Source organism: Perca fluviatilis, chromosome 2 (genome assembly GCF_010015445.1).
Source record: "Perca fluviatilis chromosome 2, GENO_Pfluv_1.0, whole genome shotgun sequence".
NCBI lineage: Eukaryota > Metazoa > Chordata > Actinopteri > Perciformes > Percidae > Perca > Perca fluviatilis.
In genome coordinates, this window is record NC_053113.1 from 7,597,815 (window position 1) to 7,612,245 (window position 14,431).

The following is a 14,431-nucleotide window of genomic DNA, read 5'->3' on the forward strand; positions in this document are numbered from 1 at the left end:
TGTGTGTGTGTGTGTGTGTGTGTGTGTGTGTGTGTGTGTAAATATGCTGGCTCTATACACGCTAAATGTCCTGATTATTTACATGGAGTCTGGTTGGTCTTCCTCGCCAGTGATCCAGTTTGGTTTCATCACCATTTTCGTGGCGGCGTGTCCTCTCGCTCCACTCTTCGCTCTGGTTAATAACTGGGTGGAGATCCGTCTGGACGCTCAGAAGTTTGTGACAGAGTATCGCCGCCCGGTGGCCGAGCGAGCGCAGGACATCGGCATCTGGTTTCCCATCATGCAGCTGATAACGCACCTGGCCGTGCTTGCCAATGTAAGTCAAGTCAAGTCAAGCAGAACTTTATTTGTCCCAAGAGGGGCAATTGGTTTTGCTGCAGTGACAACAGTCATCCCAAATTACACACACACACACACACACACACACACACACACACACACACACACACACACACGAAAAAACACACAGACATACACAGATACACACACAGACACAGACACAGACACACACACACGCACACACACACACACACACACACACACACACACACAGAGACACACAAAAGATCAATCTGAATACAACATATAATTTGAGATATTGAACAGGAAAAAAATGACAGGATCAATAATATTTGAAATTGGTCCAGTATGCAACATTTAACTGTTAGTTTGCGTCTACAGAAAGTGGTGTATCGAAATTTTTCTAAAAGTAAAAAAAAACTAGCCTGACAAGCCAGATCCACATCCAGATGTTTGGTCTGGGAACTCACCATTAACAGGGCTCAATCAAAGGGGTGGGATAAACGGTTGTCTTTCAAATTCCCTCTGCACGTAATAGGATAGTGCTACAACCAGGCAGAGCAACAAAGAAGGTAGCGGAGCTAGTTGATGCTGACATAAACTTTTGCCGTATCCGGTCGGCAAAACTCCGAACACATCTTCCTTTTTTAAGAATGATTTCTGTGCCGTTCTTGCTTTAACTGGTTAGCAGATAGATAACATGAGATCCATGTAATAAAGACTCAAGAAACTGAAGTAGAGAGAGGCCTTTAGTAAGGATCTTTCCAATTTTGTAAAACTGTGAAAACATAATAATACAGCATTACAATATATACACATACATGAATATGGAACTCAAATCTAACATATAGCTATCCCATGAGAAAAATTTACCATTATCATGAAACTTGCAGGACTAATAAGCATTTAAGCTAACTTTAACATGGATGTCTATGGAGAAATGCTTATCGTGATTAGCATCTATTAATACAACATGCATGTTATGCTAAAACGGAAAATACACAAAGACTATATCAAAGTAGATATACTTCATACAGAAATATTTACAGACTTAGACCTTCAAAATACCAAAGTCAAAGAGAGAAGAGTAACTGCAGCATGCCCTCTCAGTAGACCAGAGTCAGAAGCAACAGGAAACCAACGGCAAAAGAGGAGGGTCTGAAATAAGAGAACACAAATGCAATACAACTTTACACTAGATGTCTCTAATGCGACACAAAGTGGGGGCAGAACAAGTTCAGTTAAGCAAAGTTTACCGAGTCCAGCATAAAAGTTAAACACAATTGTGGAATCACAAACAGAGACTAAGTTTCTATAGCAACAGACATCAAGTCAGAGCTGGTCCACCAAGATGTCCTCCGAATTATGAGCCCTGATCTGTTCTCACCCTCAAGCTTTTATCCTATCCTCACAGGGGGGTGTCTTCTTGTTTCTGGAAATTGGTATCTTACACACACACTGAGGTCGGGACCTCTGTGTGGTGCAACTTCTTCTGTTCTTGCAACCTTCAAACAATGCACCTCTATGCCATAAAAGCCTAAACTATTTTATGACTTAACTTTCTGTGCATCAGAGGTCACCCAGAGTACTTTTAAACCACTTCCTTAATGACTAGCAGCTCTTTTGCAACGGCCACATACACATATTTTGTTAATAAAATATTTCTACAGTAACTTAGCAAATCCTTTTGCCGCTGTTTTTGATTTTTGACTCTTTCTTTGCAATTTTGACCCGTTTGTGTGTGTGTGTGTGTGTGTGTTTGTGTTGAACGTTTCCATTTCCAGGCATTCCTCATAGCGTTCACATCATCCTTCCTGCCTCGCCTGTACTACGGCTACACAAGAGACAGCACGCTCAGCGGCTTCATCAACTTCACCCTGGCAACGTCGCCGCGCAACAACAGCCAGCAACACACACCCTGCAGGTAACACACAAACACACACACACACAGACACACACACACACACACAGACACACACATACAGACACACACACACACACAGGCACACACACACACAGGCACACACAAACACACACACACACACACACACAACACACACCATTCATCCAGAATATAATTGTTTCTGTTGATTCAGGTATCGGGGGTTCAGGGATCAGGATGGAAAATACCTCCCTGAGTACTTTCACCTCCTCGCAATACGACTCGCTTTTGTCATCGTGTTCGAGGTCAGTGTCTCTCCCACATAACACATGCTAACCTGCTAACACATGCTAACATGCTAATACATGCTAAAACATGCTAAGAGCTGACGAAACGATGCAATGTGGTCTTCTTCAATATTATTCATTTTATATATGTTGCCTCTAGGCCAGATTATTCGCAATTTTAACATTTCTTATCATTTTTATGCGGATGACATACAACTCCATTTTACTTTTAGGCAAAATGAGACATCAAAGCTTACTAGGCTTCTAGATTGCATTGAGGCCATAAACAACTGGATGGCTGAAAGCTTTTTGCAGCTGAACCCAGACAAGACTGAGGTTTTAATCATAGCACCAGACAGTGCTATTCCTCTGATCAGGCAGAATATTGGGTCTCTGTCATCAGCGGTCCGGCCCAGTCTAAGGAACCTTGGGGTGATATTTGACAAATCCCTATCTTTTGACACTCATATCAAATCAGTGACCAAATCCTGTTTTTTCCATTTTCCGCATAATAGCAAATTAAGGGCTGTGGTCTCTCAGTTAGAACTGGAGATGCTCATCCATGCTTTCATTTCCTCCCGTATTGACTATTGCAATTCACTTTTCTCCTCAGTCAATAAATCTGTCCTTCACCCCCCGCAGTCCATTCAGAGTGCTGCTGCAGGCTTTACAAGATCAAACAGGTGTACCCATATCACCCCTTTGCTCTGCTCCCTTCACTGGCTTCCTGTAGCTTACAGGATCCAATTCAAGATTCTGACCATAACCTACAGGGCTCTACATGGTCAGGCCCCTGTCTATCTTGCTAACTTAATTCATTTACACACTCCATCCCGGTCTCTCAGGTCTGTTAATCAAAATCTGCTTGTCATGCCACGCACTCGTCTGAAAACATGTGGGGACAGAGCTTTTAAGGCTATGGCGCCCAGACTCTGGAATGCTTTACCAACTAGCATTAGGTTTGCGGAGAATGTGGATTGTTTTAAGGGACAAGTGAAGACTCACTTGTTCAGGCTAGCTTTCGGGTAGCCTATGTCTTTTATTTATTTGAAAATTGATTCTGTTGTACTTGTATCTTATTCTATTGACTATTTTTACCATGTTTTATTGTTTATGCACATTGTAAAGCACTTTGTGACCTTGTCTGTGAAAAGCGCTGTATAAATAAATTTTACTTACTTACTTACTTACTTACTTCTTCCCTCTCTTCCTCAGCATGTGGTCTTCTTTATTGGTCGTCTGATTGACCTGATGGTTCCTGACGTCCCCGAGGACGTGGAAGTGAAGATAAAGAGGGAACACTACATGGCCAAAGAGGCGCTGGCTGAGAACCAGGTAAAGAGAGTGTTTAATGCAGGGATGCACTGAATCCATGATTCGGCTTCTAATTCAGCTGAATATTGGGCTTTTTGAAGAAGAAGTCATCTTGTAAAGTCATCTACAATGAAATTATCCATAATCTATTTTATTTATGTTAGAAACTGTAAAAGCTGTTTAATGTATTTCTACACTGTAAACTGTAAATTTACAGTAATATACTGACAGCAGCTTCCCCAGTAAACTACTGTTTATTTACAGTATGCATACTGTTTTTAGGCATTTTACTGTAAATAGACAGTTTCTTACTATATTATTTTAATTTACAGTAATATACTGGCTGCAGTGTACTTCTTACCTTATACTTTATTTTTCCAGGATACATTGGTATTAACAGTAAATACATGTAATCTCTAACATTCGCAGATAGTGCTGTAATATTATTTTCTCCCAGAATGCATTGCCATTTACAGTAGGATTCTGTATACGTAAGATACTGTGAGATTGTTGCTGTAAATTTACATCACAGATTTACAGTGTAGTTTGATTAAACTACGTGTTTCTCAGTTATAGTTTGATTTGTTCCTGTGTTACAGTCTTTGGGGAAATTCATGATTGATGGTGAGAAGGATGTCCTGGCCAGAGAACTGCGACAGCGTGGATCCGGCGCCTCGCGACCGCCACACACCGACTCCCCGCCACCAAACCTTACAGAGATACCAGAGGAGCCGGACACACCACACAGCTGCTGAAATATTACTCTATTTATATAATATATTATGACTCTGTGCTGCCGGATGTCCTCGCTCTACCTCACCGTCCACATCTCCAAGACTGACCCCAAATGTCCAGTTCAGTCCAAAGATTTGCGTCAAAACAACTTGAAAATTGCAGCTACTTGCAGGTTTCTGAAAGCTGTCAGTTTACACCAATAGGACAAAACTGTGTATCATCTGCATAGAGACAAATCTCTGTACTTCTGTTATAGCTTCAGACTTTTTAGGCTTTTTCTTTCAGGCCAGTTCAGAATGCTGAATCTTTTCTTGCCTCATTGCGAATCTTAAGGTCTGAACTCAGCTTTAATGCGCTGACACACCAAACCAATTATCGGCCATTGGACAGTCTGGCGAGGTCGGTGACTTGAGTCTGTTCGGTGTGTTCGGTGTGTTCGGTGTGTTCGGTGTGTTCCGTGCGGTCGTCAGTCAGAGGAGCCATCGGGTTGGTGTGTCAGATCCTTTACAGGTCCTACAAGAACTTTGCAAGACCTACAGGAACTACAAGGCTTCTGCTAGATATCTAGAGGATATACCACACCTGCTGGTTCCGTTGAAGCTCTACACATCCTACAAGAGCACAAAGTCCACAAGACCTCAATCTCTACAGGATCTACTAAGTTTGTGTCATACCTCGACATGCTATGCAAGAGATTTACAAGATATACAACACCTCTTGTCTAAAAGACTTCTATTAGAGCTCTAAAAGACTTCTGTTAGACCTGTAAAATACTTCTGACCTTTTTGGTTTTTAAAACACTTTTAACTGTTCTATACTACTACTATTACTACTATGTTATTCCTTCTAGAAATCAGATTTCACGTTTTTTCTATTTGTAGAGCAGTGGAGAGAACTCGGAGGAAATGCTACCCTTGGTGTCGCCTGTCTTGAAGCTAAGCACTGCACTCAGAGTTTAAATGATTTAAACTTTGATCTCTGATAACTCTGAGCTTTCAAAGCGCAACAAGTGAGATAACAGGAGGGCATCAAACTGATTCTTGTCCAACCTGAACCCAGTATGATGGGAACCTCTTGTCGTGGCAGCTTAGCTTTCTATTCATGTTATATTTTCTTTTTTTATGGCGAGGCAACAATGTTTTTGCTGGATAAAAACTCTCAGACAGGACATTCGTTTACAAACTTGTCTCTCCATTGTTACCTATGCTGTGCATTGAAAATCCCTCCCGTGACAAATCACACAGAAGAGAGATTCAACAAAAATAACCTTAACATTTTTATATTTTTTTGTTGTAGGTAATATAACAGGTAATATAACAGAAATCAAAACAAATATCTGGTTGATAAGTTAATATAAAGGCTGAATAAAGGATGTTAATAAACTTTTTACAGGAGTCAGATGTTTGTGTTTGTTACTTCATCATTAAGACTTCAGCTCTTTGGATACCCAACGCTCATTGATTAGGAGTAGGGTGACCAGATGAGAATGGGTAAAATTCGGGACGGGATGGGAAATGGGAAATTGAATTTCAAAACTCCAAAATGATTTATTATTTTTATTCAGGAATTCAACTGTCTGTCATGTAAACCTGAAAATACAAAAAAAATCATCAACATCATGAACTCAATTGTCATAATGAAACATATAAAACAAACACAGTGACTGCATTTTTTTCCCTACCCAGTCCTGGTACCTGCAGAGATGTTATTGTTTTTTAGCTACGTGTTCATCGGGTCCCGGGACACCAACCTGAGCCTCCATTTCAATAATGAATGGATGAAAAATAGCAATGTGTGTTATCTAAATTCACTCCTAGCAGCCTACGTAGGCCTACATACTGTTGCAGCCAATGACCAGCTGTCGGGAGCTGACTGCAGGACGACTCAATCACCATGAACAGTTTTTAATGTTCAATCAGACTATAACTACCCCCCCTCCCAGTCACACATGTATCCATTAACGTTACTTTAAGATAACTATGTCAACTGTTAACTATTTCAACCGTTAACTATTTCAACCATTAAAGATGCTGTAGGTAGTTGTTGTGAAGATCCAGGAATTAGCCAAAAATGTTAACATTGATAACTTCTCATTCCCTCCCCCCTTTCTGCTAAAACCCAAAACGGTCTACTAAGCCCCTCCCCCCACAAGGGAGAATGAATACGTGTGCATGAGCAGTGAATGACACGCAGTTAGACACCCCCCCTGGCCCTGATTGGTGCATCTGAACAGGGAGCAGTGGATTTTTACAAATCTCACTAAAGGCTGTGGTGCCAGAGGAGCTGGATTTATTTTAAATGACCTGCTTCATGTAGTTCTACTGGAACACAGGGTCTGTTTCAGCAGATATGACAGAAAGTTAGTTTTATAAGTCTTACCTACTGCACCTTTAAGTAACAATTTAAAAACCGTTTAGTGGAATTTAAATTGTTCTTGTTTAATTTGATCTGTTTGTACTTTTACTTTTGAAACTAAAATCTTTTGTGTTAATGGTGCTTTTTTGATGGTTTAATGCTTTTTGATGTTTTGTTTGAAGTTTTGTACTTTGCTCAAAGTAAATCAAAAAGGCTACAACATTTTGCTATGGCAAAGTATCCGTCAACAAACTTAATTGAAAAAGTATAAATAAGTATCTCCCCGCACTTTTACTTGAGTAGATTTTTATACCAGCGATTTCACTTGTACTTAATTAAAAGTTCATCAAAGTAATAGTTCTTTTACTCAGCCGTGGAATGTAACTAAGTACATTTACTCCAGTAGTGTACTTCAGTACAAATGTTGAGGTACTTTTACTTTACTTGAGTCTTTTCTTTCATGCCACTTTCTACTTCTACTGCGCTACATTTCAGAGAGAAATATTGTACTTTTTACTCCACTACATTCATCTGTTACAGCTTTAGTTACTAGTTACTTTAGTTACTCCACTACATTCATCTGTTACAGCTTTAGTTACTAGTTACTTTACATGTTAAGATTTCTACACACTACATTACATGTCATTTAGCGGAAAGTTTTATCCAAAACAGCTTACAGTTGCTATATATGTCAGAGGTTGCACGCCTCTGGAGCAACTAGGTGTCTTGCTTAGGGACACATTAGTTAATGGATCACAGTGGGAATTTAACCCAGATCTCCCACACCAAAGGCATGTGTCATATCCACTGTGCAATCACCACCCATACACACACACGTTTTGTCAGGAGTCATAGTCACAAAACTTCAGGCTGAAAGCTTGAGCAGGTTTTCTTCTGAAGATACTTGTGAATACAACTCTGTGGGCTCTTTGGGTGACCTGTAGGAGCCTACATTAACTCCTCTCCTTGTTCCCTCTCAGGTGGAGTATGACTCCTCCTACAGTTAATGCGTACTACATGCCCACGAAGAACAGCATCGTCTTCCCTGCCAGGATCCTGCAGGCCCCTTTCTACGCCCACGACCACCCCAAGTCTGTTTACCTCTCCATCTACCTTTCTGTCTGTCGGTCTGACCTTTAACACCTGTTTAACAGTAAATACTTACAGAAGTGATTATGTTTGTTGTTTCAGGGCGTTGAACTTTGGTGGGATCGGAGTGGTGATGGGTCACAAGCTCACGCAGGCCTTCGATGATCAGGGTGAGTTTGTTTACTTCATTTGACATTTGTGACCGTTCCTGCTGGAGGTGGTGGTGTGTTCACTGCTGTAAATGTGAGGACTCATGATAAAGTCTCTAACAGCAGAAACCCACTGCACGCAGAAGCGCCGCAAATAGTCAAATCTGTCTGGCTGCGATCAGGCGCGCTGCAGCGATCCTTTTGGCGTCTGTGGGTACGCGAGCTGTGCTGCCTGCACGATCCGACATGCGCAATATGGTCGTGCATGCACAGATGAAAACGATTCACGACACTGCACGATCTGTTCCACATTTGCGCACCTTTGCACTGCGGGAATTTCATTCATTTCACAGGAAACTTCAGGTCTGCACTGACAGGAAGACTCAGACTTCATTCCACATGGAAGCAAAATTATGTATGTTCATGTAACAAGTAAAAACTCCTTTATTATTTTGGATGGGCAACCACATAAACACCTCGTAATGCATAGCGTAAGCTACATTTAAAAACATCACAACATCCCCAAATTACATGTCACAAAAAATAACAATGTCGCCGTATTACACGGACGTCGATGTGCGGTTGTGGATCAGTGACAATAAGTACTTAATTTTAATACATTTATGAAACAGACTGCATAATGGATAAAATAAAATGTAGCATACAAATAAATGCTGCCAGTTGTGCCGCCTGGCCATCAAGTGTTTCAACGCATGCATGATGCAAATAGTGTAGGGAAACTGCATATTATGGCTCGGTAAGTAATATTGGGGTAACAATGTGATAATAAAGAGGTAATATATAGGTAATAACATGTAATTACCAAAGTAATAACTGGGTAATACATCACAGTAATAAGATGTAACACTAGGGTAATAAGGTGATAAGAAGGTACCAGATGTAATAACATGCAATTACCAATGTAATAAGTAGGAAAGGGTTCAATAATAACCATATGTATATCTGTGTAATGGTAATATAGTTAAATTAATATTGTAATGACATGGTAATAATGGGGTAATATATGTTGATGTTTTCACAGTATTATATGCTACTATCAGTGTAATACCTTCCAAATTAAATAAAACTTCTTGAATTTAAAATTGGTAATTACCATATTATAATGCTGAAATACATCCACCCTTTATGTTCCAAACATTTCTCTTTTGTTTCAAGGTAATACTTTACAAATTATATGTTTAATCTTGTGACGTCTTACCTGGAAATACATCTGCTAGTTTCTGTGTACCAAACATGAATCAGTGCCACAAAATGCAAAACTGCCTGTTTCTATTGTATTACATGGTAATATTAGAATAACAGAGGTGTAGAGATTACCTGGAAATGCTTCTGGTAGTTTCTGTGTAATTTCCAAGAATCAGTACCGCAAAATGCAAAACTGGCTGTTTCTATTTTATTAAATGGTAATATTAGATTAAACAAATCATCCGAAGGTGCAGATACTACCTGGAAATGCTTTTGGTAGTTTTTGTGTAACAACCATAAATCATTGCTGCAAATTACAAAACTGCCTGTTTCTATTTTATGTTATCTTGGGTTGTGCTACATGTAAGTATATTTTAGTTTATATAGATAAACAATATAGGTTATAGTACACTGTATAACAATACATTACGTATTTCCTTTATTTCAGCTTACATGTTAGCTTCTGTATATATAACTGCAACCCGGTCTCACTCAAAAGCGTACAAATAACACGGGTTTACAAACGTGCAATGTGTACGCCAAAGTCAAATTGTGCGTACAGTAGATACGTGGAGTGCTCCAATTACAGTAAGGGAGACCGGTGCGTTTTATATGCACGCAGCTCGCGTCACCACGTTGTGTTTTATTGCGAGAACAGCATCTCACAAAAAAGAAAAAGAAAAAATGGTTGGGTTTAGGAAAGAATGCTGGAAAAGGCTTTAGTTACACAAAAAAGTCACAAAAACACGACAATAAACGGTTGGGTTTAGGGAAGAAACACTGGGGAAGGCTTAACAAAAAAAACATAACAAAGTCACAAAAACACGGCACATAACCACTAAAACACGCTAATACACAGCTTAACAAAAACGCTGAAAAAAAGCTGAAAATCGCCGCACGTGGGACACAAACCCCGATCTCCCACGTGAAAGTCCTGAGTTTTACCCATCTGCCACCCCAACCAACCTCCTTATACTATAAACGCACCGGTCTCCATTACTGTAATTGGAGCGCTCCACGTATCTACTGTACGCACAATCTTACTTTAGCGTACACATTGCACGTATTTTCAAAGTACAAACCCGTGTTATTTGTACGCTTTTGAGTGAGAGTGGGCTGATAACTGCATTACAGTGTTGTGTAGTTATATTGTTTTTACAATTATGATTGTATAATGTTTGTGACTCATCAATACGTAAGCAACTGGTCATTGTGTTTCATTTCCCAGTTTCACCCTTTCTAAATCCAATAAACTGAGTTATGACGATCCCAGTCTCCAGTGCTGGATGGTGGATGGTGTTTAGCTGCTGGTCAGATTGCACAGGGTTACATGCATGCAGGAAAAGACACATTTCATGGCAATATTAGAATAACAGAGGTGCAAAGATTACCTGAAAACTACCAGAAGCATTTCAAGGTAATCGCTGCACCTCTGTTATTCTAATATTACCATTTAATACAATAGAAAAAGGCAGTTTTGCATGTTGCACCACTGATTCATGCTTGTTACACAGAAACTACCAGAAGCATTTCCAGATAATCTCTACACCTCTGTTATTCTAATATTACCATGTATTACCATGTAATACAATACATCACAAGATTAAAAATATTTGTAAAATATTACCTTGAAACAAAAGCGAAATCTTTGGAACATAAAGGGTGGATGTATTTCAGCATTATAATATGGTAATTACCAATTTTAAATTCAAGAAGTTTTATCTAATTTGGAAGGTATTACACTGATAGTAGCATATAATACTGTGAAAACATCAACATATATTACCCCATTATTACCATGTCATTACAATATTAATATAACTATATTATGGTTATTATCAAACCCTTTCCTACTTATTACATTGGTAATTGCATGTTATTACGTTACCTTATCACTTTATAACCCCAGTATTACATCTTATTACTGTGATGTATTACCACATTATTACTTTGGTAATTACATGTCATTACCTATATATTACCTCTTTATTATCTCACTGTTACCCCACTATTACCATCTTATTCCCGAGCCGTAATATGCAGTGCAACCACGTTTTGTACTACGTATTTATGTGCATATCGGATCGTGCAGGCAGCACAGATCGCGTACCGACAGCGTCTCCTCTGTTTCTTCAGTATGGCAGGAAGGCCACACTGCAGCCGGATACTTTACAAAATAAAACACACAGGTTTATGGTGATTTTGTCTGTCTTGACTTCTCAGTTGTGTATAAAAAAACATGGCCAAAAATGCCCCAAACTAAAAAAAGATTTACATCTGCATATCGTTTCCTGAATCTGGAGTTCAGTTCTTTCATTTTAAACAACAAACTTTGGCTCATCCATTTGTTTAATGTGGATGTTTTCAGTATTTGTTGAACTACATGCATCAGTCATCTCAGTGGTTGTTGTGACACAAAAAAGGAAATGACTAGGGATGCACCGAATCCAGATTTTGGGGGTTTCGGCTGAATACTGAATCCACTGGTTGAGATTGTGCTGACCCCTCCTCCCATCCTCAGTCCATGAACACAGTAAATACATGAATGAAGTCAACAGGGACTGTCCTTCCTTTGCCGTACATCAAGTTGCTGCATTCTGGCTGCTGTCTGGAGATTCCTTCATGTACAACTCATATTCTTTCGGATGTTTCGTACCAAATGTTGTAAAAGCGGCCATGTTGGGTATTGTTTAGGGTCCTCGCCACCACCAGACCAATCAGCATTGAACAGATTGAACATGTAACTGGACTTGAATGGCCTTCTTTTGACTGAAAGTACTGCCAAACAACAACTTTTTCTGCTCATCAGTTCCATGTCCACTTTCTCACAGCCTACTGCATTGAACGCTCCACCTCCATAAACACCTTCCCGTAATCAACGGTGATAGGTTTGGTATTTTTGCATGCAGATGTTTGAATGTATCTCATCTATTCTAAGGAGCTTCTACGGACAGGTCAGTTTTAAGGTGACATGGTCTCACAGAAAAACCTAGCTTAGAATGTGTGAATCTATTATGAGTTTGGGTATAACTTTCACACAGAGGAATTGGAGCCAGGAAAATGGCCATAAAAGGTGCAGCTTAAGAGTAAACTGGTACGCTGAAATAGATATCTTGGGCTGTGTGAGCACAAAAAGAGTTTAAAAAGGATCCATTTTGCTCCATGTTCCATTTTGCTGTGCATGTTGGTCACCCTTGGGCAGACACGTAGGTACACGTCTCACGGTTGTCTCATTGTCATGAGAGTTTGTTCACTGCTTGAATAAAGCTGCATTTGATTTGAACTCATCGGACTGGTCGTCATCTTTGAAGTCTCCCAACATAATTTCTGAGTTATCACCCGATAACAAATGGCGCCGTCATTACGGCGACCAGCGTAGCGCGCGGAGTGTAAGCGTAGGGTTCGGTTCGCTGTGAAAATATGCTAAGGTTCGTAGGGTTCGGTTTGTTGGAAAAAAAAGTTGATGTACTACGTTCTGCTTCTCCAGATGTAGACTCAAATTATATGCTGACACGGCTGTGTGTGTGTGTGTACATGTCTGCGTATGTGTAATACAGACATAAGCATCTCTCAACACATACTCTCATGCAGCACAAAACATGCTTTCATATACATTAGACAGTTTATGACAGTATTGTGACAGCCAAGTGTCATCTCACAGGAACTTACAGGTGAGTGTTTGTTTTTCAGGAGGGTGGACGCGGAGGAAGGGGGTGGGGTTAACATGGGGGTGAGGGGGCTTATAGCGGCCAGTCTGCAGCTGCAAACTGAACACACACAGACACACACACACTGAGAGAGAGACACAGCTGGAGCATTACCTGAGCTCGAAACCGACTGCACACACAGGTGAGTCCAAAAATGTTTGACTATTTATATTCTACAGCGCTGGAAGAAGTATTCAGATCCTTTACTGCAGTTAAAGTACTAATACTACACTGTATAAATACTCTGTTACAAGTTAAAGTCCTGCAGTGAAAATGTTACTTCAGTTAAAGTCTGTAATCAGGAGAATGTAGTTAAAGTATTAAAACATTGTAGAAAGTGTAAAGGATCCAACCAGTTGTGTGTTTAATGGTCTAATCCTTTTAGCTGGACTTGTTATATTAGGGCAGCACAATTAATGAAATTGTAATCATGATTTTGGCTTCCCACGATCAAATTTGCGTGATCGAGCGATATTTAAAATGCGTCATTTCGTTCATAGAACGTATCAAAGTTATTTTTTTTTTTTTTTTGCAAAGCCAATCTAGCGCTCCATAAACCACTGTCTGATCACGTGCCTCCATGAGCCAATCAGAGTTATTCCCTGCAGCTTAGTTTCTAGATGTAGACAGTCACAGAGGACAGAGTAACGTGAGGAAAATTCCACAACAGGTAGCAGTCGGTCATCATAAGCTTACCAGTAAACGCAACATTTTTGTCCCGTCTGTGTTGTTTTTCAGACAACAGCAGTGACCATAGTGCTTGTGTCTTTTAGCTCAGAGCTTTAGCGGCAGACTGTTGGAATCCTCTACAGCAGGGGTGTCAAACTCAATTTCACTGAGGGCCACACTGCAACAAACTTGGTCCATAACTTTGTATTATTGCATGTCTCATATAACTTTCTCCCGAAACAGTTTGGTCGACATAAAACCCAAAAAACATGTTCAGCGCTTATTTCTACATCCCATATTTTCTGATATAAAAAAAATTGAAAAACGGGACAATTTGACCCGAAGTCAACACGAGCAGCTACCACCCAGCCGACTCACAACAACCTGTTTCACAGCCTTCTGCGGGGAATTCAGAGTGTCAAAGTCGGCAAATCTGTCAATTTCTGCACAGCATGTTTATGAAGTCAAACTGCTGCAACAGAGAGGAGACATCAAGACAAGACTAAACATTTTTTACATAACATGCTGCAGAAATATTGAAAAAAGTGTGTGTGTGTGTGTGTGTGTGTTTGTATGTGTCTTTGTGTGTTGTGTCTGTGTGCGTGTGTGTGTGTTTGTGTCTGTGTGTGTGTGTGTGTTGTGTCTGTGCGTGTGTGTGTGTGTGTCTCTGTGTGTGTGTGTTGTGTGTGTGTGTGTGTGTGTGTGTGTGTGTGTGTGTCTGTGTGTGTTTGTACTTGA

General features: G+C 40.0%; 1 protein-coding gene across 5 annotated transcripts in view; it reads left to right on the forward strand.

Moving 5' to 3' along the window:
* Positions 1-5,912, forward strand: part of ano7 (anoctamin 7) — a 30,003-nt gene extending 24,091 nt beyond the window's left edge. For 4 of the 5 annotated variants that reach the window (XM_039776845.1, XM_039776830.1, XM_039776838.1 and 1 more), the window contains 5 exons: positions 111-316; positions 2,085-2,224; positions 2,397-2,487; positions 3,685-3,804; positions 4,383-5,912. In XM_039776845.1, coding sequence (XP_039632779.1) covers positions 111-316; positions 2,085-2,224; positions 2,397-2,487; positions 3,685-3,804; positions 4,383-4,538 — 713 coding nt within the window. In that variant the 3' untranslated portion in view covers positions 4,539-5,912. Of the gene's footprint in view, positions 1-110; positions 317-2,084; positions 2,225-2,396; positions 2,488-3,684; positions 3,805-4,382 lie in introns of those variants that run through there. The other variant, XM_039776858.1, reaches the window with a different exon arrangement.
* Positions 5,913-14,431: the final 8,519 nt, after the last annotated feature.